This window comes from Trichosurus vulpecula, chromosome 3, assembly GCF_011100635.1.
Source record: "Trichosurus vulpecula isolate mTriVul1 chromosome 3, mTriVul1.pri, whole genome shotgun sequence".
Classification (NCBI taxonomy): Eukaryota; Metazoa; Chordata; class Mammalia; order Diprotodontia; family Phalangeridae; genus Trichosurus; species Trichosurus vulpecula.
The window spans coordinates 395,733,118-395,759,398 of NC_050575.1; the positions used below are offsets into that span (position 1 = coordinate 395,733,118).

Here is a 26,281-nt window from a genome sequence, read left to right on the forward strand (position 1 = left end):
CTCTGGGACTGCAGCAGGAGACATGAATGGGAAACCAGTGGACAGCATGAGAGTACTGGACTGGAAAGGGCAAGAAAGGGCTGCCAAAGACAATCTTTGGATGTTTATTCTTCCCTACTTTGTCTACTTTAGATGAGAATGAGGTTCAAATGTCAGTCACTCTCTCCCCCCACCCCACCTCTTCCTCCTTGTTTATATAGGCACATACTTTCACACCATGATTGTGTGAGACAATGTTCTTTAACCTTTCTTTCCCTTCCCCACCTAGTACGTTACTCTTCCCTTCTCTTTTTATTCTTAAAATCATCAAAACATAACAGAAGCATACATTATACATTTTAGCATAATTCTGAGATTCTTTCCAGAATTGTTGGACTGAAGAACGGCTCCATCAATAGTAGAATAATCTTCCTGTTTCCTCATAGCCCCTCCAACATACTTTTCTGTCTTTTATTACATTTACTAATTTCTTGGGTGTTAGGTTAAAGCTCAAAATTATTTTGACTTATATTTCATGCAAACCTCATTCTGATATCAGGGAAATCTCTCTTTTCACTGGTGTGGTGGGAGCTCCCCATGCAAGTTCAGGCTAAATTTTTCCTTGAAAAGTATTGAAACCATCCTTGAGGCTTGGTTTGCTCAGTGAACTAAAGATTCAGGCTGCTGACCTCACTTTTTTGGCCATCATGAGTACAAATCAGCCATGAGAAGCTCCAAAGTAGCCCTGACTCTTGGGTGGTGCCCTGTCAGGAGAATACAACTGAGTTGGCTTGGGGTGGCCTCAATGGCTATCTTTGTTGAATATCCATTTTCCACTATAGCTAAGTAAATCTCCTTTTGTTAACAGTTGTATGATCTCCAAAGTTCTCATTTTGTCCCAATATTACACCAACTCCCAGGGAACCGGCTTGAGTCAGGCCCTGTCCAGAATAGCTGCTACAATAAATAGCTATTAAGCTTATACCATATAGAGCGGTGGCATCGGACTCAAATAGAAATGGGGCGGGGCACTAAACCACATGTAGGGGCAGCTAGGTAATTCCATAGTGGACAGAACAATCTGGGGCCTGGAGGCAGGAAGACTCATCTTCCTGAGTTCAAATCCAGCCTCAGACACTTCCTAGCTGTGTGACCCTGGGCAAGTCACTTAACTCTGTTTGCCTCAGTTTCCTCATCTGTAAAATACACTGGAGAAGGAAATGACAAACCACTCTAATACCTCTGCCAAGAAAACCCCAAATGGGGTCATGAAGAGTCTCAACTGAACAATAACAACAAAATCTATATATAAGGATCCCTGCAGGCCACATATTGACCTAGAAAGCCACATGTTAACATTATCCCTGTTCTATTGTATTTTTATTTATTTTGTTAGATATTTCCCAATTAAATTTTAATCCAGTTTCCCTGCATTTTGGAGTGTTATAGCTGCCATGAGGCCCAAGGCACATTTGATAACTCTGGCACAGAGTACTATCAGGCACTGGTGGAGATATACAATTTAGCTGACATACTTCGGCCCTCAAGGAGTTTTCAGTCTAGTCATATACCAACATAACCATAATACACAAGATTACATGATAAATGCATTACAGAATTGCAAAACAGTGCTATGTGAGGTCATTAACTGAGATCAGGGAGGGCTTTCTGGAGGAGGTAGCATTTGGGTTAGGTTTTAAAGGTCAGAGCAAAATTTTTAAAATAGCTGGCATCTGCAGAGTGATGTAAGATTTGCACACATCTCCTTTTATTTTTATAACATCACTGTGGAGGAGATACACAATAGATACACAATTATTCCCAACTTGCAGATGATTAGATGGAGATTAAGTGACTTGTCCCAGTCACATGACTACTTCTTATAAGAGGATTAAAACCCAGATCTGTGCCGATGCCTAATCAGGGGTGTGCTGGAACCCAGCTCCTTCTTACCAGTTCAGAGCATTTATACCTCAGAGGATGTCAGTGAGGCAGATAGAACTTTAAAATCTGGAAGGCCAGGTGGTTTTCCAAAACATCCTGCTCCTAAACCAGTCCACCAGACCACAATGCCTCTGGCAAAAATAGAAAGGAAGATAATGTTTCAAGTACTTTCCCCCCTTTAAAATAATAATGATCATAATCAGAGCCCTGTTCTCAGTGGCCTCACCCCTGTCCTTACTCAATCCAGCTATTTCTCACCTCTTTGAACATCCTCATGAACAGCACAATGTCTTACACATCATAAGGTGCTCAAGAAATATCTGAACAAACACCATGCCTGGCACAGGGAGCCCTGAACTGGGCATGAGGGAACTGGGTATTTCCAGTAGAAGGTTGGGAAATAGCCCTTGACTAACCTATCAAAAGAATGTCCAGCACTGGGTTGTTGGTTTTGGTGGGCTTTTTTGTTTTTCATACCCTGGAAGCAATTTAAAAAAAAAAAGCAGCAAAAATCCTATAACTGACTGGAGTTTTCTGTGAAGCAGCCACATGAAAAATAAAACCAGGATGCCGCTGCTGCTGGTCCTAGTGACACTTTTCTAGATGAGATCTACAGTCTAAAAGGCCGGCTCTGTTCATCCCTATGATTATTTGCAGGCATCCTGACCTATAGAAGCTAATTAATGTTTTGCTTCTTTTTTGTATCCCTGGGATTTAATACAGTACACAGGCTAAGTTGGAGATAATCTAAGAGTGAAGGAAGGTATTCCAGTTAAGGGTGGTAAGTAAGCAGAACTTTAGCTGAGACTTGAGGAAGCTGAGGAAGCTAGGGGAGAGAGATGAGGCGGGAGAGAATTCCAGCCATGGGAGATTGCCGGTGACAATGCCCGGAGTTGGGAGACAGAACATCATGTTTGAGGAACAGCAAGGAGGTCAGCTTCACTGGATCTTAAAGAACTAAGGTACAAGGTAATGGAAAGGTAGGAAGGGGCCAGGTAATGAGAGACTGGAAAAGCCTATATGTGATTCTGGAAGTGATGGGGAACTTCTGGAGTTGGCGGAGGACACGGTCAGACTCGTTCTTTAGGTGGAGGATTGACGAGGGTGGGACAAGGAAGCAAGGAGGCCAACCAGCCGGCCCTTGCAATAGTCCAGGTGTGAGGCAATGAGGACCTGTACTAGGATGGTGGCGGGATCAGAGGAGAGGTGGGGTCTGTGCATGAAAGATGCTGCCAAAGTGGAAATAAGGGCTTGGCGGCAGACTGGATACGAGAGGTGACAGAAGATGAGGCATCAAGGACGACCCCTAGGTTATGAGCCCTTGATGGGAAGAGGGGAGGGCTTGGGGGAAAGATAATGAGCTCAGTTTTCAATCTGGAGTGTACAGAATGTTACCACCCAAACAATTCAAGCTACAAGCACCTGAACAGTGCTGCAAAAGCCCTGCAAAGCATGGGAGCGCATGGACCCTGATTATACACCGCACTGCACACAAAGGGGTTTATTTTCTCTCTCCTACTAGGCGTAACAACCCTCAGCTCGCTTTGCAGCTTCTCAGGGCTGAGTGGGAAAGAAGAGGAAGAGCCTATTAAATATCTCTTAAAAGGAAATAAAATTGGCTCTTGGTTTCCAGGGCAATGAGAGCCCAGTGGAGGTGCGGGAAGGGGGTGGTGTCAGTAAGCCTGGACGTGGCAACACCTCCACACCCCATGTCCTTATTTCAAGCTGTGCTTCATCACACATGGAATCATGTTAGCCTCAGAGCTCGAGTGCTAATAAAACAAATAGAATTGTACTCAGATTACAGGGAAGAAAATTCAGGGCATTCAGTTCAACTTAAAGAACATTTACTAAGGACCTGTTATGTGCAAGGCATTAGGGAAACAAAGTTGGGTTTTTTTTGCCTTCAAGGCTGAGAACTACAAGGACCGTAACTGAATGGGGCAGAGACCCCTCAAAAGAGCAGGATACGAGCAGATGTGAAGGAAGAGCTCTAGACAGAATGCCATAAAAAATCTGAGAAAGGCATCCGTTTGGGTTAGGAGGGGACCAGAAGAGGCTTCATGAAGAAGAGGAACCTACAGGGAGGGAGAAGGCTGAGCTGATGGGGGAGTCCATTCCAGGCACAGGGGACACCCTAAATGAACACCTACACAGAGATAGGCAACAGGCAATGCCCATCTTAGCTGGAGCAGTGCGTGAGGAGTTGAGAGAAATAAGGCCAGGAAGGGAGACCAGAGGCAGACTTCAAAGGGCCTCAGACACAAGGCTGGCAGCTTGTATCTTACCCTGGGCAGGCTATGGAACCAACCGAAGGTTTTGAGGAGGGGGAACGACATGATCAGTCCTGTGCTAATACCAGGATGATTTTACAAGAGCCCAGGCAAGAGGTAATGACAGCCAGATCTAGGTAAGGGGGCAGGGGTGGAGGTATGAGTGAAAAAAGGCCAGATGGATGTGGAAGATATGGCCAGATAGGATTGTTGGGACTTAACAACTAATTGAGTAGGGAGTGGGAGGTGGGAAAGGGAAGGATCAAGGATGAATCTGAGTTTATGAACCTGGGTAACTGAGGGATGGTGCAGCTATCAACAAAAATGAGGAAACTGAAGTGGTAGATTTGGGGCGGAGGTGGGGGGGAGAAGGGAGGCATTGTGGAACAGATGGTGGATTAAGTTGATGAGTTTGACATACCAGTGGCACCATTCATTTGGAAATTCAGGATAGGAGCTGGGGAAAGATTGGTGCTGGAGACAACTGCAGAGAAGTGGTATTTGAACCCTGGGAGTTAAAGATCACCACCCCCAAAAAAATGGAGAGAAGAGAGGGAAAGCTACAGACAGAGCCTTGTGGGATTCATATCTATGGGTAGATTTCAGTGAGTCAGTTACGTCTTTGTTTCAGTGTAACTGGCTTCCTCTGAAATCCTATGTATTTTATTTTATGCATTTAAAAGCATTATTCAGAGAAGGGGTCCAGAGGCTTCACCAGACTGCCAAAGAGTCCCATCACACACACACAAAAGATTAAGAACTCCTGTTCTGCACTTGGGAGATGAGAAAAGGTGAATCAGCTGAACCTGAGAAGAAGCGAGAGTCAGAAGAGAACCTTGTCACTAACACCACTGGCAAACCCCAGGTCAATGTGCTCTAGCTAGATACTTTGTTCTTTGGCTTCCAAAAAACACAATCTCCATTTATTTCTTCAGTTAATGATTATTCATTTCTGTTAATTATTTGTTAATTCTTCTAGTTTTTTCAAGGTTTTCATCAGAGCATAGTTTTAGAGAGGAAAAGAACCTCAAAGGTCATCTATCTATTCCAGGCCCCCCCCCCTTTTTTTTAACAGATGAGGAGGCTAGAGCCTAGAGAAGTGACTTGCCCAGTGTCAAAGAGATAGTAAACAGCAAAGCCCAGATCCTCTGAGAGCCATGGCTGGTGACCTTTAGAATTTCAATTTAATTCTATGAAATATTTATTAGGCACCTACTGTGTGCTAAGCAATAGTGAGACCTACAAAATTTAAATGAGACACAGTCCCTGCCCTTCGGAAGTTTCTCGTCTGGGGGTACGAGGCGCACACAAAACATGAAGTGAGGCTATCTTCTGTCCCCCTAACCTTCTGTGTGTGTGTGTGTGTGTGTGTGTGTGTGTGTGTGTGTATGATGGTCCCCTTTGGCAGTCTGGGACCCCTTCTCAGAACATTCCTTTGACATGTATAAAATAAAACACAGGATTACAAAGGAACCCAATTATACTGAAATTATACAACTGGATTGAGACATTGAGGGCGTGTGAAGTTTCACAAAGCCCTTTACAAAGTTGTTTCCCCACTGATGTTGCAAACATCCTTCACCCTCAGATCAAAGGCACAGCAATCCTTTGGACCACCACTATGTGCATCTGTGACTCTCCCTCCCTCCAAGGCTAGCAAGCGCTTCGTCTGCACCCGGAAGCCAGTGCTGGAAGGAACGTCCCCCCTAGACCAGGTCTGCGGGCCCCACCTCCCTACTGTAGTGCCCACACACCTCTACTTCACAGTCTACATAGGCACCTCATCACCCTGGTTCCAAACCAGCCTGGCCTTGCTGTAGAACCTCTGTCAGCCCACGTCTGTCCCTACCCCTGCTCATCCTGGGGGAAATTCTTATTTCCAATTCTCCCTTGTCCTCATCTCTCGCTTGGCCATTCTTTTCTATTTGAGGGGAAGGAAATGGAGAAGCACACAAGGGCGAATCACCTGTTGTCCCCACTCCACCATGACTACTGCCCCTACTCAAATGTCCTTCCTGCGTTGTTGCATTTTATTTTTAAAAATTCTTAGTTTAACAAACACCTAATAAAACAAGTGTGTCCATATGTACTGGAAAGGAAAAGGAGGGTACGGGAAACTGCAAACCTCCCTGATGTACAGCAGGCTTTTCTGTTCAAGCACAATAAATTCAACACCGGTAACTATCAGAGCCGGCGGGCCTGTCTACATGCCTTCTGGCCTTCCTTCTGTTCTCTTCCCATCTTTGTGGGGTCAGGAAACTGTAACCTGAACCCCGCCTTCTCCCTTCCCCTCTCTCCCAGGGGAGCAGAGAGGTACAGGAGAGTGCTGAACCTGGAGTTAGGAAGAGCCGAGGTCAAATCGTGCTCCAGACATCTGTGCTGCCCCTCGTTTTACCTTCTCAGCCTCAGTACTCTCATGCATGAGACTGCAGAGAATAACAGCGCCCGCCTTTTGTGGGAGGGTCAAATGAGGTAACACACGTGAATGGCTTTGTAAACCATAAAGCACCACAGAAATGCCATGACGACTGATACTGCTGTTACTGTGACTGAAAACAAAAACCTTGTCACAAGTAGGCAATCAAGCAAAGCAAATCCCTGCATCAGCCGTGTGTGAAAAGCGCCTCTCCATCAGAAGCAGGTCCCTGTGCCTCGTCCCTAAAGGCCCACAGCGACAGACAGCGCTAAAAACTCCTCAGCTGAGAAGAGCCGGGGTTGTCCCCTCCCCCAGTCTTGCCCGTCTCCTGGAGGAGAAAAGTGGCCCTTGTGCAGGCTTCCCAAGAGAACCTCGGCTCAGGCCTGGTCGTCAGAACGCCTGATGCAAGTCACAACGCTTTGAGGGGCATGGGGAGAGGAAGAGGCCCTAGAGAAAGAAGCTAGGGTTCCAAGTACAAACTTTACATGACTACTCCACAACAGTTTTCTTATGTACAGAACGTTCACCATAACGCAAGGTCTCGGGGCCTGAATCTGGAAAGAATCATGATTGAGGTTCACAGTCAGAGTGTTCTGAGGACTCAAGGCCCGTGCCATCATCCAGTCCTGCCAGGTCAGGGAGCCAGGTCTCCTTAGATGTGGGGAAGCAGCTTTGAGGCAGATTCCTTCCATCCATGAAGGCCATGACTCACTGCTGTTTGCTCACCTCCGATGGTCTGCTCCAATGGCATCCGTGAGCTGGTTGAAACCCTGTTCTCTGGAACAAAAGAAACAGAGGCTGCTATAAAGACATCACAGACTTAGTGCAATTTTCAAGGACAGCCTACAATCTACCAGCATGCCACAGAAACACAAAACCTCGGAGTTGGAACAAACCTACAGCCCCATCTCACAAAACCAGCGCTGGCCCAAGAACTCCTTCCACAACATTGCTGGCGGGGGATCTCCTTCCTCCAAGAGCAGCCTGTTCTCCTCATGGAGGCCTCCAATTGTCAACACATTTTTTCCTTCTGTCAAACCTAGATCGATATCTCTCTTCTAAAAGAACAGGAGGACGTGTTCTATCTCACAGCAGCCCATCCCCCCAGAGATGACACGTTTCTATCCATCCCAGTCTCCATCCCACTGACAACATCCTCTTTAAAACTAGGAAGTGGATAGGCTCTATACCTTCAGCTACTGGCTGGCTCATTAATAAAACCAGTCCTACTTGTGGGAAGACATCAGGAATCCCCCTGGTGTTCTTAGAAAGTATAGATAATGAAATTAAATATATACCACACTAATAACTTTTACATTAAGATTTGTACTTTGTGTATTTCCTATCTGGGAAGTATCTGTCCCAGGTAGGACATACAAGACACTCTACCTGCTCAAAAGCTGCATCCACCAATCAATTAATCAAGAAGCATTTAGGAAGTGGTTTGTGTGTGTGTCAGGCACTGTGCTAAGCCCTGGGAACCCAAAGAGAAGTAAGAACAGCCCCCCAAGGGCTCCAAGGAGCCTCCATTCTAGGAGGGGAGACAAAATGTAGAGAATAAGATATACACAAGATCCACGCAGAGCAGAAGGAAGGCAACAGTCAAGGGAAAGGCTCTAGATCAGGGGTGGGGAAACTTGAGGCCATATATGGCCTTGATGCCGCAGGTTCCCCACCCCTGCTCTAGACGCTGGCGGGACTAGAGAGGCTTCCTGAAGAAGGTGGAGTTTAAGAGGTGGAGTGTGGAAGCAGAACCCTCCAGCCCTAGAGGCCAGCCCATGCAAAGGCAGCCACGGGGGGGCGGAGGCCGGGAGGAGAAGCCTCTGCAGAGCAGGACAGTGGGAAGGGCTTGGGTGGCCGAGCACAGACAGGCCACATCAGCACTGACAGTTATAGGATCTGGCTTCAGACTACTTACTTCAGAAGGGCCTCCAGCTCCCGCTTGATCTTCCCGACCACGGGTGGTCCCCCGTAAGTAAATGCTGTATACATCTGCACCAAGGAGGCGCCAGCACGGATCTTGTCCAGTGCATCCTGCCCATTGCTGATCCCACCAACTCCAATTATGGGGATTTTGCCTGATGAGTAAATGAATGAAAATGGGCACCCATGACCATGTGGTCTTCTTCTTCTGACCCCTCCCACCCAAACAATAGCTACAGAGGCATGATTCAGAATGGTCCCTCGGGGCTCTGGAAGGCCTCACCTTGGGTGAGCGAGTACATCTCGCTCACGGTCTGGGTCGATAGGTCTCGGAGGGGCTTCCCACTCAGTCCTCCCACTTCAGATCGAAGTGCACCCTGAAGGCTGGCAGGACGACTAACAGTTGTGTTGGTGATTATCAACCCATCAATGCCCAGCTGCAGTGTGGGAACAGAGAAATGCATCAGAGCCACGAATGCTGGACAAAAAGGGCCTTTTTTCTTGGGCCTACAGGAACCCCCAACATGCCTAGTGCAGTATTCCAGAAAGGAAGAGGCAGCTCAGCCTAGTAACCCAGGCACATCTGACCAGGGTCACCAGAAATCCAGAGCTGGCATGTAATCCCTGACCACAGTACAGCGACTGGTGGTGCAGTGGGAAGAGCCTGGAGCCAGCAAGACCCGAGTTCAAACCCTGGCTAAGTCACTTCACGGCAGTCTGCCCCTGCCGCCTCATCTGTAAAAGAGAGATAATAACAGCACCTGCCTCCCAGGGGTGTTGTGAGGCTCCAGGGGGATTACTGAAGTGCGGTGCTTTTATGTAAATAGTTACTATGTTATTTAAATTATTCAATTATGTGAAATTATTACTACGTTCTTGTTTTACTGTGTGAATAAGCAGAGAACATGAGTCTCCGCCCAGGTCTGACCAAGAAAGGCTGGACCTCCAAGTGAAGACTGACGGAAGCAGGAAGGTTTGGGGAAAAAAGAGAGGAGGAGGCCAAGAGGGCAAGCAAAGACTGGCTTTCTCGGGTACAAGGACAACTTCCTGACTCACCCATAACAACCGATAGCCAATCAGCCCCCAGTCCCAGGGGCGGGGATTAAAGGGCCAATTCTGAACGAGGGCAGAGCAGGGCAGACCATGAGACAGCACACCGCCAGCCTCGGCCGGGACTCTCACCTCCTTGACCACACTGGCTATCTCCCTCTTCTCTTGGGCCGTGAGATCCGGGGCAATTTTCACCAGCACCGCCGGCTTGTGCCCACCCTGCAAGGCGTCCCTCTCCTTCAGCACCTGGAGACAAGGCGTCATTAGAGTCGGAAACTTCTTGGGATGAAGAAAATTTCCAATGAAATTATAAACTATAGCAATTCTTCAGAGTTTCTTCGTGAGAAGGGAGGATTTGCTGATGAGAACAGATCAGGAAATGACTGTGATATTTTTAAAAAGGAATAAATGGAAGTTACTAATTGGGAAGAATAAAAAGTAAACAAAAAATGAAGTCACAAACTTAAAGGGATAATTCTGCATTTTCAGAAAAGACAAGCATCTAGAGCTGCAAAGGTGTGATTGACAGGCCTTAGCAACAGCTTGGATATGGGGGGTGAGAGATAGTGAGGGGTCCAGGAGGACTCCTAGGTTGTGAGTCTGGGGCCCTGGGAGGATGGTGTTGTCCTCTGCAGTAATAGGGGAGGGGGGAAAGGGGAGTGAAGAATTAGGGGGAAAGAGAAGGAGAAAGGATGATCAATATGAATTTGAGTCAATCTTTCCAAATTATAAAGAGCAAAGCTGCTGAAATCACAAAGGATTGATTTCCTAATACAGCCCATGATCTGTAATAATTAGACGTTCTCACTTTATATAAGTAGACCATCTGCAGACCTCTACATAAAGTGATTTTTGTGTAATGAGAATTTTCCCATGGATGTGGAGGAGCGACAGAAGAGGGAGACAGAAAGGGAACCACACACCTGTGGAGGGAGGGAGCTGGCACATGGTTCAAGGACATACAGTGGCCAGGGACAAAGAAGTGAGAGCAGAAGGAGGAACACATGGGCCAGGGATGGACACATAGTGCCTGAGTGCAGACAGGCAAGACAGACACATGGAACCAGACCTGCAGGCAGGTGGGTGGAGCAGTGCCAGAGGTCTCGAGCCAAGCACCCACTCTGGTGGTGGTCTCTCCACAATCCATTCTTCTGCTTTCACTTGAGAGGGTTTTTTGGGTTTTTTTGGGGGGGGAAGGTGAGAGGCCACAGAGTGCCAAGCCAAGGGGCAGGAGGGGAGAGGGAGAAGGAGAGGGAGACGGGGAGGGCGAGGGAAAGAGAACACAGTACTACATAGTAAAATTAACATAGATGGGTTTTTTGGAATGTGGATTTCTTTCAGAATTCTTTACATAAAGTAAAATTTATGTAATGTAAATTTACTTAAAGTGAGAACTATCTATATCTAGAAAAGTTTCTGAAAAAAGTTAGATGATTCTAGGGTTGCAAGTGCAAAATGATTAGAAATTATGATTCCTAGCCCCAGATGGCAGGCATATCAAAGCTCTATATGCATTGTTTGTTTGCTTTTTTTTTTACAAGGTTAGGCTGTCTGAGAGGGCAGAGGGAGAGGGCTATGAGAGGAAATCTACACAATATAAAAACAAAAATATCAATTAAAAATCTTTTTTAAAAACTCTATGTAAAGTTTCGGCTTTTTCTTTCTTTTTTCCCAACAAAAAGCATTATCAGAAAACCTCCTAAGCCAATTTGAATTCAAACGTTTTTAAGACTGATCTTTCAAATACGGATTTGGCAGATGGCGGACCTTGGTCAGCAGCTGGCGCAATTCTTCCTTCCCCTGTAGATTCCTCAGTCCAGCGGTATTAGGGCTGGACACGTTCACCACCAGGTAATCTGCCAAAGGCCCCATCACTCGGACTCCTTCTGAGTAATCGGCTGCAGCGTCCGAGGAGGTCTTATTCTTTCCCAAGTTTATTCCTAGCGGCATCCCATCTGCAAGAGACATTCAAACACCTGAGATCTGGGGGACCTGCTGCTGTTCAGGTGACCCCGCTTCCTTCCGCTCAGAAGGATATGCACCATGCTGTCTGCAAAGAGCTTTCTCTCAAATGGATGAGAAGCAGCCCAGGACATCAGCAGAATTAATGATACCTCTTTTCTAAAAGGAAGCATTCAGACTTGCTAATAACCTTCTCAGACCCAAGGTGAAGAATTACCCATTTTGGTTTACTTGTGTGAGTAAAAAGGGAATTAAAGTAAAACCAGGGCCTCTGACTTACTGGGTTTTCAGGAACAGTTGGGTGAAAGCCAATGGTTCATGTTAACTCAGAAGACAGTGGGGACGACCCCTTGGTGGGGGTGGGGGTAGGGGGCTATGGGAGGGGGGAGCCTGAGCCACCCGGCAATTCTCTAGGATGTTCCTACAAGCCCAGAACAAGCTCTTCCTCTCTTCTGCCACTAACAATCCTTCAAGCTCCAATCTGGGTCACCTCCTACAGGAAGCTGTCCCTGATCTCCTCGCCTGACAGGACTTTATCCCTCCTCACACTCTCTTGCGTTTACTGACCTGCATAAATGCCCAAGTCCCAACTGTCCCCTCCTCCCCACAAAATGTAACCTCCCGGAAGAAAGGGATGTTTCTAGTTCTTTTTGCAGCTGGAGGCCTTTGAACATTTTTTTTTTGGTCCAGACCTGTGGTTTCACTGACTCAGGGAACTTCTAGTGAATAAAATCCCTCTACCACTGCATATTAGCAACTGCAGCCAGGTGACACAATAGACAGAGCCTGGGCTCAGAGTCAAAATGATCTGAGTTCAAATCCAGCTGAGACACTTACTAGACATGTGACCGTGGGCAAGTCCCTTAATCTGTCTGCTTGAGTTTCCTAGACTGTAAGCTGAGGATACTAACGTACCTCCCAGGGTTCTTGTGAGGATCAAGTGAGCTAATATCTGTGAAATGCTTAGCATGGTGCCTGGCACTTAATTGGTGCTTAATAAATGCCTATTTGTTTCTTCCCTTTCTCATAATCTGGGATACCAAGAGCTCAAATTATGAGTTTAACTTGTCTGGGGTCACAAAGCCAGTACGTTATCAAATGCAGGATTAGAACCCAGATTTTCCCAACCTGAATTCTGGCTCTCTGCACATTATAGCACACTCCCTCTCACACGACGGGCATTTAACAAAAGCCTTGGAATGCTTGCCAACCACTCAGATTAAGTTAGATTGGAAAGTATCATCAGACCTGGAGCTGACCAGATGTTCACTAGCACCCACCTGACCCTGCTGATCCGGCCTGATTCAAGCAGAACCTGAGCCGTTTCTCTTTTCTTGGGGTCTGGTGTCTTTCTCCAACCCCACACTTCTGGGCACACTAATGGTGAAAAATGCAAGTTTTCCCCTAACTCCCAGCATCACTTCCAACCGTCATCTGGTAAAGAAGCTGGCGCAGATGCCCTCCAATGACTTCAGAGAGAGGATGTCCTTTCATTTCAATTGACTCTAACCATGAGAGGATGGGACTAGAGCAGCCCCCAGCATGATCAGCCAGAGGAAAGTAGAGGGAGAAAAGAGCCTGGAAAGTATCCCAAGCCTCTCTATGACCTTTCCAGGGTCCCAGATGGGCAGGTGTTTGTTATCGGTGTCAGAACCACCAAAGCAGAGTTTTCTTTACAAAACAACTAAATGTATCCGGGGACACAGTGGGCGGCATTTAAAAATGGTGTCCCCTGCTGCTAAGTACCCAGAGACCTTTCAAACGAGGTAACAATGTAGTAGAAAGAACGCTGGGGTAGGAGTCAGAAGCTTTGAGGTCTGAGTCCTGGCTCTGACACTTTAAAGCTAGATGACTACAGGCAAGTGCTTTCACCTCTACGATCCTCATTTCCCATCTGTAAAATGGGAATGGTACTACCTGGCCAGCCAGCCTCACAGAAAGGGGTGTTGTGAGGATCAAATAAGATGATGAATGTGTTTTGGAAGCTGTAAAGAAATACACAAATTCATTGGTGTTGGGGGGAGAGGGGTGTCTGGACCTGTGATTTCATCACTTTGGGGCACTGAAAAGTTTAGTGACTTGTCCACGGTCTCACAGCCAGCCTGTGTCCAAGGCATCCTGACATCAAGGTCACATTGCCTCTCCAATACAAAATGATGATGATGATCAGTCCCTGCAATGAACCACATGCTCTGTATAATTTGCCTGCCCCCTCCCTCCAACAGGAAATCTGCCCCCACTAAAACCTAGCGGAAGGAGTGTCCCGAGAGCCACAAAGGGCTGCCGGCCAAAGCAGCCGTGGAGGGCAGCCCATAACAACAGCCCCAGGCCACAGAAGACGGTATGACTGAATGTGTCCCAGCAGACGGACCAAGGGAGAACACCCAAGAACGGTGAGCTGTCCCTGACCCAGGACTGTTAGACTGTGAAGTCTCGGATGGCAGGGTCTGTGTTGTTGCCCTTCTTTGTATCCCCAGCACTGATATTTAGCAGGAGCTTAATCAATGCTTATTGACTGACTACAGCCCTTAAAATGGTCACCAAAGAAGCCATGCAATTATGGGTCATGATCTCAAGGACATGAAAAGGGGGGAGCCTCGTTCTAAAAGAAGATCTGAGCCGGCCACTGGATAGCTCAGGTTTGAATGGCTCTGCCCCGTGCTAGACTGGCTAAGACCCTGGGCAGGCCACCCAAACTTTCGTTCAATTTCCCCACCTATAAAGTAAGAGAAATTGCACAATTTATTTAAAAATAAAAGAAGAAACAAGAGAGAGAAAAAAATCAAACAAACAAATTCTAAAAGCTGGCCCTTTCTAGGACCACGGGAGCCTAGCTCCAGAGCTGGAAAGACCTCAAAGGCCACCTACTCCTCCCCTCTCATTTTTCAGATGAGGAAATTAGGCCCATGGAGGGGAAGAGTCTTGTCTGAGGTCACATGATTTAACCAGGTAGAATTCACCCAAAATACTGAGTCACACACAATGCTTAGGAGTTTGGCTCCAACATTTTTCCATCACAGAAATTCTGCTCAGGTTTTCCCTAGTAGCTAATTAACAAGCCACATCCAGGACGGAGGATTCCGCTTTACCTTGGGTGAGCTTAGCCTGCTTCTGCTGCCGCGCCCGTAACCTGTGCTCCACCACGGAGAGTCCGTGGCTGTTGAAGCCGTATCTGTGGAATACAAGAGAACGTGGCTCACTGGGAGGGGCCTGGCCCCCCACCCAGAAATGCTGTCGCACTTGCAACATTCTGAGGGATGGACCAACACCCACTTTGGGAGAAGGGAAGGAAACACAAGATGATTTCCCCATCTTTAGATCTTGACTAAGAAACTCTTCATAAACCAGATCTCTTCACCTACCTGTTTATAACAGCCTGATCTTCTGGGAGTCGGAAGACTCTGGGTTTAGGGTTTCCTTCCTGAGGTTTTGGGGTAACACTTCCTACCTCAACAAAACCAAAGCCCATCTTATAAAGTCCGTCCACTGCTTCCCCATGCTTGTCAAAGCCCGCAGCCATTCCCAGGGGATTTCGGAATTTATGGCCCAGGACTCGTACTTCCTAGAGGGACAAAGAGATCAATTGTACAGCCTCAGCTCCATTACTTCAACACCACGTGCTAACAAAGCTAGCAGGCCAAGGACACCCGCCTAGATTACAGCTACTGTGATCTCATTCTAATGAGCTAACGCTGTTTCCCCTCGGTCCAAGCAACAGATCCTTTCTCTGAACAACAAATGACTTCCTTTCCTTTCAGAACAGTCTCTCTCTTCCTATCCTTAACTCTCTCCTGTATTTCAAGCCTTCCGCTCTGACAGTATCTTTTGAGCCAAGAAAATCCCACCAGCTACAAAGGAGAGGTGTCCTGCTTTTCATACAAGAACAGGGATCCTTAACCTGGGGTTGGTGGATAGGAAAAAAAACCTTATTTTCACTCAACTCAAACTGAAATCTAACATTTCCTTCCATGTGAGTTTTTACAGCTGGCATTCATACAGTGCCTTAAGGTCTGCAAGGCTTTTTACATATGTCATTGCATCGGATCCTCACAACAACCCAGGGAGGCGGATGCTGTTACCATCCCCATTTTAAAAATAAGCAAATGAGGCAGATAAAGCGTAAGTGCCTTGCCAGGTGACACAGCTAATAAGTGTCTGAGGCCAGATCTGAACTCAGGTCTTCCTGACTCCAGGCCTAGCACTCTATCCACTGCAACACCAGTCCACAAGCTTTACTAGACTGCCAAAAAAAGGTCAAGAACACCTACACTAGGGAATGTAGTCTAAATATGGACACAGAAGAGGAAAGAAATATGAGGCAGTACAAATCAAGGTGCACTTTTAACCATTAGCTATACACACACCATGCATGTGGGTATATGTATATACATACATGTACATATACATACATATTTACATGTGTACACACATATATAAACCTATAAAATGTATATGTACATGATACATAGCTGCATGCATGTGCATGTATGCACACACACATACACCCTCCCCTTTCCTGCTGCATAAAGCTCTAACCTATAAAACTGATTATTGAAGGCATGACACGTGACAGTCAGCCACCTCTACAGCCACATGCCACAGGGAACTAAGCAAGGGCCAGGGGAATCCTGAGCTATAGGGTAGGAGAGAAAGAAAGGGAAGGGAGAAATGGAGAAACAAGGAAGGGAGTGAGAAAGTTGAAGAGGAGAAGAATTAGGAGAAAGAAGCCTTAGGAAGACAGGGCAGAGAGGAAAAGGAAGGAGGAAAGGAGAAGGACCGATAACCTCCAGCTGGCAGGGCTCTATCGGGTCCTGACACAATGCTCAAGCTCTCCTCCAGGTAGAGGGAGCCCCGGCTACGGTTTGGAGGGGATAACAAAAAGAAACCCATACAGTGGAAGGGGTTGGGGACCTCCTAAGGACAAGTCCAGCAAACCGTGTTTCTTGTAAATAAAAACGTTAATCTGAAAGAACCGCCTTTTGCCTCTTTTTGGATCCCCAGAGGGCACGGTGCCCAGCACAAAGTAGGTGCTTAATAAATGATCAGTGAACTGAATCAAACTGAATTTGTAGACCTACTCATTCTACACACCATCGTGTCCGCTTCTTTCTAGTAAGACCCCAACACTTGCCTTGGACTCACTGCGCTACTTGGGTCCTCAAGGACTGTGTCCTCCAGACACACGTGAGGGACAAGGACTTGTAATGCCTCCAGCCACACGCTGGAACCTCACTGTTAACTGCTTTACTGAAACACCGAAGGAATGTGTTGTGGGACCTACAGGGCGGTCTGACAGATAGAGATGGATGATGTTGGGAAGAGGCTGCATGACACCCACGTGCATGTGTATACACACACACAAAAGTGTACTTACACACATCTGTGTGTGTGTGCCTGTTGCCTGTGACTGCATGTATTCAGGTCAGTTCTGCTCCCAGCACTCTTCAGCCCTACTCATTGTTAAAACACGGACCCGCATTGGGCACACGGAACAAAAGGGATGCTGGGAAGTTTCATCACTCTGGCCAGTCCGAGGACTCACAAATTTCCAGTTATGCCCGCGGCTTCCACCAGCACCCGTTGGATATACTTTGGGGTCCAATGGGCCCCCCCCCCCCATACCCTGAGAGGACGCACCAGCATGCTGGAATCCGGCGGTGCCGCTCGCGGGAGGAGCCCCGCGGAGATGCAGCGGACGGTGAGCTTGTGAGCCAGCTCGGGGTCCAGCAGCCGCTGCACCGCGGGCATCAGGTACTGGGCATAGAAGCGCTCGTCCCCCACCGCCGTCAGGTAGGAGGTGAAGATCAGTCCCCCGCCTCCGAGGATCATCGCCGCCTCCTGGGCCCGCTTCTGTAACATCAGCTCGTCAGAGATGTCCCCCGAGGGCCATGCCACCCGCCTGCCAAATGAGCCCCGAGGTCCGAGCCCCTGGGTGGGCCGCCATCCCTCTGGGGGGGCTGGCCGGGTCTGAGCCCCTGGGTGGGCCGCGAGCCCTCTGGGGGTGCTGGCCCGGACTGGCAGATGCTCAGAATGAGGCTTCGCCCACCAAATCTGCCCCGAGGTCTGAGCCCCCGGTGTGCCACGATCCCTCTAGAGGGGCTGGCCGGGACCACTCGCAGATGCTCGGCATGAGGCTTTGCGGCCTGCATCCCTAACTGAAGAAAATGTCCATCCGCTTTAAGGGTCGGTGCAAACGAGGATGCTCCTTCCTCCTGGGTCAAGTCCAAGGGCACCCTGACATCTATCTAGGGCCCCAGTTAAGAACCCTGAGACATGCTGACTACAAGATAAGGACGCTGGTTTTCCTTTCTTTCGGATGGGTTCCTTCCACACTCTGAGCTTCCACCCGCAGGAGCAGGTCACACCCCCTAAGCCCTAACCTCGTAAATGTCTCCAGAGGATTGCTGTGAACAGACCCCAGCCCCACCCCCTGCTGGGGCCGTCAGCATTCAAGGCCTTCCTAACTGGCACGGCCTTGGAGAGCCCAGAGTCACCCCAAGCTCCACAGGAAGCTGGGAAACGGAATAAGCATTTACATACAGGGATAAGAGCTTCAGAATCTCCGATCTTCACAAAGGCCTGAGAGGGAGGCGCTGTTATTATTCCCATGTTGCATTTGTGGAAACTGAGGCAGGCAGAGGTTAAATGACTTGCCCAAGGTCACACTAAAAGTTAGTACAAGTCTCAAGCTGCAGTTGACCTCCGCTCTTCCTGAGACTCTATGGAGTCTAGCAGGGCAAACTTATAATCGGTGGGAAGTAAGCCCTTTGAGGGCAGCCCCCCCACCCCCAGCGCAGTTTGGCCACAATGTTGGGTCTTTTTTTTTTTTTTTTTGCTGTGACCCCCATTGGGGTTTTCTTGCCAGAGAAACTGGAGCGGGTTTGCCATTAGCTTCTCCAGCTCATTTTACAGACGAGGAAACTGAGGCAAACTGGGTGACGTGATTTGCCCAGGGTCACACAGCTACAAGTGTCTGAGGTCACATTTGAACTCAGGTCCTCCCGGGGGTCAGAGATTGGCGGCGCTTCGCCAAACCCACGTGGCACCGGCACTGGGCCAGTGAACCCCGACCTTCGGCCGCCCATGCCCCACCACAGGGCACGCGCTCGTGGGGGACTGCACGCACACCTAAGCCCAGGGGCTCGCTGCTTCCCTCCAGACCCCGGCCCTGTCCGGGCGCCCCGCCCGGGCGCCCCGCCAGGGGCGGGGGTGGAGGAATCCTTACCCTCAGCAGCCGCCGCGCCATCCCGGCGAGTCACCGTGGAAAACCCCGCCCCCAGCTCCGCGACCATTGGCGGAGGCGGGGCGGCCTTCCTCCAATCAGAAGGGGCGGTGCAAAGGAAAACCCGCCCCTCGACGTCGGGATGCCGGAAGGCCTAACCTGGGTTTGGTTAACTTAACCCCAACCTCTTCGTACAGAGGAGTTTCCTTCCATGACCTACCCCAAGCCGAGCAGGTCGGAAGTGGGGCCCCCACGCGCATTGGGGGAGGGGTCAAGGGGCCGCTCCCCGCGGGGTCAGCGCCCCAGGGGGAAGGGCTCGCGGAGGCCTCTTCGCGCTGATGAGCGAAGGGAGGGGGAAGGGAGAGCGTTCTCCTTCAGCTTGTTCTTTGTGCTGCCCTCTCCTGGCCGGGAGGACCAAACATTACAGTATCGGTGAGAGGACTAGATTATAAGCACTTGGAGGGCAGGCTCCAATTTTGGTTTTTGCTTTTTATCCATCCCCTGCATTTCTCTCTCAGTGTCTGGCTTGTGAAAAAAGGGAACAATACATTCGCTTCTTGATTTGGATTGAGTTCAACGAAGTTTATCCCTTTATTTTACAGAAACTAAGTGCTGAAGGGCAGAGAGGCTCTAAAAATGTTTCCTTCCCCTAAGGAAGTCCTAGCGTTAGAGTGTGTAAAGTGACCTTTATAGATCAGGTTACTTAAACTGTGAGATTCCCAGCGAGTTACTTCAACACGATTTGCCTCAGTTTCCTCTTCTGTAAAATGACGAAAATAATAGCGCCTCCCTCCCAGTGTTGTGAGGATAGAAAGATGATTTGTGTAAAGTGCTTTGCAAACTTTAAAGCGCTAGACAAATGGCAGCTATTGTTACATAATTTTGTATTATATAAAGGCATATAACATAAAAATGTAATTGTTATATAATTTGTATTATGTAAACATATACATAAAATTATATATAAATATATATATATATATATATATATATATTATTGCTATTGTTATCATATCATTTATAAACATCTCATAGACCCCCGTATACCTGTGTCTCCCTGGTTAGAATATAAGCTTGAGAGCAGGGACTGTCAGTTTTGTCTTTGAATACTGAGCTCCTCACATACTGCCTGATAGATAGCAGATAATAAATATATGTTGGTCTCTCTACCTCTGAAAAAGCCCACTGGCTATAAGATAAAGTGCCTGCTCCTTAATCTGGAATTTGTTTTGGTATTATCCCCACTAACCCAAGGCTGTAAACTCCTTGAGGACAGGTATTGGGTCTCAACTAGATCTTGACTCCTTCAGGACTAATGCTGTGTGTCGTCCAGTTTAAGTGTTCAATAAATAGGTGATGATTGGCCAGGATTTTGCCCAACAGGGAAAGAAGTAGCAGTCAGACTTCTATTCCTAATATTCTGCTATTATAAGTCAAATCTGCTGCAGGATTCTCACCCCAGCTCCAATGCTTTTTCTACTACACAGCACAGATTGTTTTAGCAGATTCAAAGCAGAAAGTACAAAGGAGCTAAACTCTAAAGTAGCAGAATTCCACCCCCCCCTCCGCCCAATTACTGATGTCAGAATGCCTTTGGAGGGACATAACCCGCTTCTAAGAAGGACATTTGAGATCAGGATGTTATAAAAGAAAGGGCCTTTCAGTCATATCAGACTCTCCATGACCCCATTTGGAGTTTTCTTGGCAAAGATACTGGAGTGGTTTCCCATTTTCTTCTCCAGCTCATTTTACAGATGAGGAACTGAGGCAAACTGGGTAAAGTGACTTGCCCAGGGTCACACAGCAGTAAGTGTCTGAGGTTGGATTTGAACTCAGGTCCTTTGAACTTCAGGCCAAGTGCTCCCATGTGCCTCCTAGCTGCCCCTCCTCTAGCCCTACCCAACCTTATTTTAAGAATGAGGAAACAGGCTCAGAAATTCTTCAAAGAGTATTCAGCATCTACTATATAAGGGGTTTGGTGCTAGTTCCTGGGCTAGGAGCCAAAAGGAAACACAGCCCCTAGAAGCTGGGAGAAGGGAGGGTTCTATACACACAGATAAATACAAAGTACACAAAATAATCTGAGCGTATCAGAATATTCTTCAGGTAGAGGGTGATGCTGCCACTGAACCTGGAAGGTAATGGAGGGACTGCATTCTCTGCATACAAAAGTCTGGAGATCAGAGATGGAAAGTTGTGTTGGAGAACAACACTTGATAATGGCTTGTTGATTTTAAGGTCTGTAGATAGCTAGAGTAGAGCTCTCCAGTTCTGAGGCCCTGCTTTTAAGAAGCAATCAAATAAACATTCTTTTCACAGAGGGAAAAGGCAAGAGCTCCTTGGTTAGAAAACCCAGCTCCCACAATGCCTTATAGTCAGTTGCCAAATACAAAACAAGGCATGAAAACATTAAAAAAAAAAAAACCCTCAAAACGTGACTGTAAAAAAGCCCCTAAGTCCTTTAAAAAAAATCAAACCTCATGAGCAATGAGTTTTTACCCAGTGGAAGCAGGTTAGACCTCCTGACTTCCAACCCCATACCATTACTCTCATTCCACCTCTGGGTGGAAAAACTAGAAAAAAAATGCTAGGGAAGGTGGCCTAGCCATACCAGATATTAAACTGTATTATAAAGCAGCAGTTATCAGAACTTCTTGGTACTGGCTAAGAAATAGAGTTGTGGATCAGTGGAATAGGTTAAGTAAATGAGAAGCGGTAGTCAATGACTATAGTAATCTATTCTTTGATAAACCCAAGGAGTCCAGCTTCTGGGATAAGAACTCACTATTTCACAAAAACTGCTGGGAAAACTGGAAAAAAGTATGGCAGAAATTGGACATAGACCAATATACTGCATACCAAAATAAAGTCAAAATGGGTTCACGATTTAGGTATAAAGGCTGATACTATAAGCAATTTGGGAGAGCAAGGAATAGTTAACCTATCAGATTTATGGAGAAGAGAAGAATTTTTGACCAAAGAAGAGATAGAGAGTGTTATGAAATGCAAAATGGAGAATTTTGATTACATTAAATTGAAAAAGTTTTGTATAAACAAGGCCAGTGCAACCAAGATTAGGAGGGAAGTAGAAAATTGGGAAAGAATTTTTACAACCAGTGTCTCTGATAAAAGCCTCATCTCTAGAGTATACAGGAAACTGAGTCAAATTTACAAGAATACCAGTCATTCCCCAACTGATAAATGGTCAAAGGATATGAACAGGCAGTTTTCAGAGGAAGAAATTAAAGATATCTATAGTCATATGAAAAAAATGCTAAAAATCACTATTGATTAGAAAAATGCAAATTAAAACAACTCTTAGGTATCACATCTCTCTTGTCAGATTGGCTAACATGACAAAACAGGAAAATTATAACTGCTGGAGAAGATGTGGGAAAATTGGAACATCATTGCATTGTTGGTAGAGTTGTGAACTGATCCAGTCATTCTGGAGAACAATTTGGAACTATGCCCAAAAGGCTATAAAAATGTGCATACCCTTTGACCCAACAATACCAGCTCTAGGGCTGTATCCCAAAGAGATCATACAAGTGGGAAAAGGGCCCATATGTACAAAAATATTTATAGCAGCTCTTTCTGTGGTGGCAAAGAATTGGAAATCAAGGGGATCCATCAATTGGGGAATGGCTAAACAAGTTGTGGTATATGAATGTATGTAATACTGTTGTGCTATAAGAAATGAGGAGCAGACAGACTTCATAATAACCTGGAAAGACTTATATGATCTGATGCTGAGTGAGGGTAACAGAACCAGGAGAACATTATACATGATTACAGACACACGGTATCTGTGATGACTAACTTTGATAGACTTGGCTCTTCTCAGCAATGCAAGGTTCTAAGACAGCTCCAAAAGCCTCATGATAGAAAAAGCTATCCACATAAAGAGAAAGAATTATGGAACCTAAATGCAGATTAAAGCACACTATTTTCTCTCTTTATCTCTCTCTTTTTTTTCTTTTTTGGTTTTGTTTTTCTTCTTTCTCATGGTTCATTCCATTGGTTATAATTCTTCTTTACAACTTGACTATTGTGAAAATAAGTTTTATGTGAAGGTATATGTAGAACCATTGGGGGGGGAAGGGAAGAGGGAGGGGGAGAAAATTTGGAACTCAAAAACTTGTGGAACTGAATGTTGTAAACTAAAAATAAAAAAGAAATTAAAAAAAAAGAAACAAAGCAATTGATCTTCCTGTTACAATGGTGTAAAAACAATGTTGCTAGCAGCTGTTGTGAAGGGGAAAGGCCAACAACAAGAGCACACAAGAGGGCTGCTGCCACTGGTTCTTTGATCTGGTTTTCTAAGGAAAGCAACTTTAGGGGGTTAACAATGTCACTTTAATTAAACATACATATATTGTTCACTTAGTTCAGGGGATAAAGTTAGCACCCTGAACATCAGAGGAAACATAAACAGAAACTATATAAACAAACAAAGTAACACAAATCAGCAGACAGGCTTCTGTCTGTCCATAGCAATACACACACAGTTACCGGAGAGAGAAGCACCAACATCTGGGTTTTCAAAGCCAGGGGAGAGCCTTAACAATTGGCTACCCAGAGTCTCGTCTGGTCATATCACACGACACTCTTCTAGTGAGTGAGAGCCCCAAAACAAAAAGCTAACCTCAGAGTATATATACCCTTTTTCAGGATCAGAGGGCATCACTACCATGTGACTCAAATTCATGCAGACTTATGCTTTCTTGTGACTTAAGCAGGTCATCAAGGACTAGTGATTCAAAGACTTGAAACAAAGAGAAGACTCATCAAAGGCACTTGATTACCTCAGTGCTGAGTACTCAAACAAAAGCAGCAAAAAGTCCCACTTTGCTTGCCATTACATTTGAAAGGCAAGACTCATTAAAGGTACTTGATTGCCTTAGCATTCCAAAAGAGAAAACATTAAAAAAAAAAAAATGTCCCACCCTGTTTAATATTACAAATGGTCTGACCACATGATTCCCTTGCTTAAAATTCTTCAATGGCTTCCCTTTGCCTAGAGAGTCACAATTTTAAAGAAACTGACCCACGGAGAGGTTAAGTGATTTGTCTAAGTGTCTGAAGAAGAATTTAAGCTCAAATCTTTCTGACTCCAAGCCCAAAAGTCTAGCCACTGGACCAACTCATGGAGATAAAAAGTAGATTCCTTAGTCTGGCACCTCAAACCCTCTGAATCTTATTCAATCCACCTTTCAGTTAGCTAGTGCAGCGGATAGAGACCAGGGTCTGGAGTCAGAAAGATCAGAGTTAAAATGTGGCCTGAGATATTTCGTAGCTTTGTGGCCCTTGGCAAGTCACTGAATCTCCGATTGTCTCAGTTTCCTCATCTATAAAAAGGGGGTATAATAACACCTACCTCCTAGGGTTGTAAAATTCTTAGCACAGTGCCTGGCACATTGTAAGTGCCATTTAAATGTTATATAATCATTATTTACTACTCTTATTTCCCACCTCCATGCATTCGCGGACTGTTTCATATACCTGGTATAGACATCTTTCACACCCCAGTCTAACAAAAGTTTTCTTCTTGGGCCGATTCAAGATAAAATTTCCAAGAAGTTTTACCTTACTGTCACTAACTTCTATTTAAAAACAATTTTTTGTATCAGCAGATTTTTTTACAGTACCTTGCTTTCTCTTATCAATTCTATTTTGTATCATACTTGTATATGTATATGTTTAAGCCACTCTGTGAGTTCATTCAACTCTCATTGGCCCTGGCAGATTGAATCCTTGTTGGGATAGTTAACACTGCCTTATAAACTGTCAACCTAAATTACTAAGTTCACTTATAGTGAGTGGGATGGTGAAGCCCTCTCATGGAATCTGGATCTTGGCCTTTCTGTGAGTTGAGTGGGATGGATGGGGGTGGGGACTTTTCAGCGTGGCTCGGGGCTTCTAATTGTCAGCTAGGCCTAAGTTTCAAGTTACCACCTGTAGGAATCCGAAACTTAGAGCAGACTGAACCCTCCCTCAGCACAAGCCTCACCAAATAAGGATAAAACAGTTCTTAAAAGTTGGCATTGGCTAAATTAGCCTTTCCTTGTTCCTTGAGTACATTTCCACATTTAGATTGTGAGCCTGAACTCCACCAATGAGAGTAAAGGTCAGTGGTGGGTGGGAGTCGTTTCTGTTAGGGTATAAAGCTGAGTTCTGCCCTCTGGGTGTTGCCTCTCCCCACCAGTTGTCTGTCTGTTAGGAGACTGCCCTTTCCCACAGGATCGTAATAAAAATTCATTTCTACTTTCTACTTGAGAAGCCTCTGAGTTTAATTTTGGGTGAAGTTGCTGTCTCACACAGTAGGAAGACAACATGAGTCTGAACATGAGTGTTTATTTCTCTCAGAGCTTGGAGAACACGCACATAGAGATGTCCATGGGAGCTCAGCGTAAGACAGTGAACTCAAAGAAGGACAGACAAAGCCGACCTTATGTCTTCAGAGCGATTCCCTCTCACCCCTCCCTCCCTTCCTGGCTCAGGATGCCTGTGTCAGCCAGAATTATAGTCTCTGTATGGTTAACCATGATATGAGAAAGGAATTTCTTAAGCAAATAGGTTGTAAATACAATAAGACAATTGACAAAGTGTCAATTGAAATTACAATCCCAGAATATCTACGTTGACTTTACCATTAACATGACATATATGTCCATAAATACCTAAGATAGAAAAAGACCCATTATTCAAGGTAGTGTTTGAGCAAGGTGCCTTGTCTTTGGTAGTCATTAATGGAAGAATACTCTGGTCAGCTTCATCTGGCCTTGTAGTGTTGACACAGGAAGTGGCATTTTGAGTCCACTGAGAGAGCAAGACATGTCTGTTATGCCAGAAAATGCAAAGCATCATGGTAGATTAAGCTCAGAGTGGGCCACAATGTCTTTCCTGATTGGCCCATCCAAGTTTTAGGCCTTTCTCAGATCTCGAGGGTTCGAAATGGTTTGGGGAGGGGTCTACAAAACCTAACACTAGCTTATAAACCCCCCTGGTATGTATCCCCTTAACAATCAGCCAGTATACCCAGTTCTTTAGTAAAGGCTTTTACTTAAATGACATAGGAAAACAGTACTTACAAAGAATTTTCCTACATACCCTCTTCCACAAATATGCACAGTCTGGAAGGGGATGGGAGCAGACTGGGCCTGGACTTGAAGTAAGTATACACAGGCACATACTCACAAGGCAACTCACAATTCTAGAACTAAACACTTAGTGACCTTCCTCTCTCCAGAAGGTCCTCACCAGAGTGGATGCTGGTGATGGCTGAATCATTCCGCTGATCTATAGTCAGGCTAGGTCAGGGGATCTGCTGCTAGTAGACACAGTGGCAACCAGACAGGGCCAGACAGGTCATTTTGCTTGACCTTGCTGTGCTTTCAGCTACAGCAAAGACCCTTAGCCTCTGAGTAGCAGAAATTTCTTCTCTTTGACTCAGGCTCTGAGGTAATTGTTATGTCCTGGCAGATGAGAGAAGCGTAACCTCTTCTGTCT

General features: G+C 46.2%; 1 protein-coding gene across 2 annotated transcripts; it reads right to left on the minus strand.

Annotated features, from left to right (window-relative positions):
* Positions 1 to 6,203: 6,203 nt before the first annotated feature.
* Positions 6,204 to 18,957, minus strand: DHODH (dihydroorotate dehydrogenase (quinone)). 2 transcript variants are annotated; one of them, XM_036751464.1, is made up of 9 exons: positions 18,773 to 18,957; positions 17,185 to 17,397; positions 14,910 to 15,109; positions 14,637 to 14,719; positions 11,353 to 11,540; positions 9,718 to 9,831; positions 8,819 to 8,972; positions 8,531 to 8,690; positions 6,204 to 7,389 (listed from the first exon to the last, which is right to left on the minus strand). In XM_036751464.1, the coding sequence occupies exons 1-9, from the start codon at positions 18,791 to 18,793 to the stop codon at positions 7,335 to 7,337; spliced, it is 1,188 nt and encodes a 395-aa protein (XP_036607359.1). In that variant the 5' UTR covers positions 18,794 to 18,957; the 3' UTR covers positions 6,204 to 7,334. The 2 variants fall into 2 exon arrangements, with proteins under 2 accessions (XP_036607359.1, XP_036607358.1); XM_036751463.1 differs by lacking the exon at positions 17,185 to 17,397 and having other exon boundaries at positions 18,773 to 18,951.
* Positions 18,958 to 26,281: the final 7,324 nt, after the last annotated feature.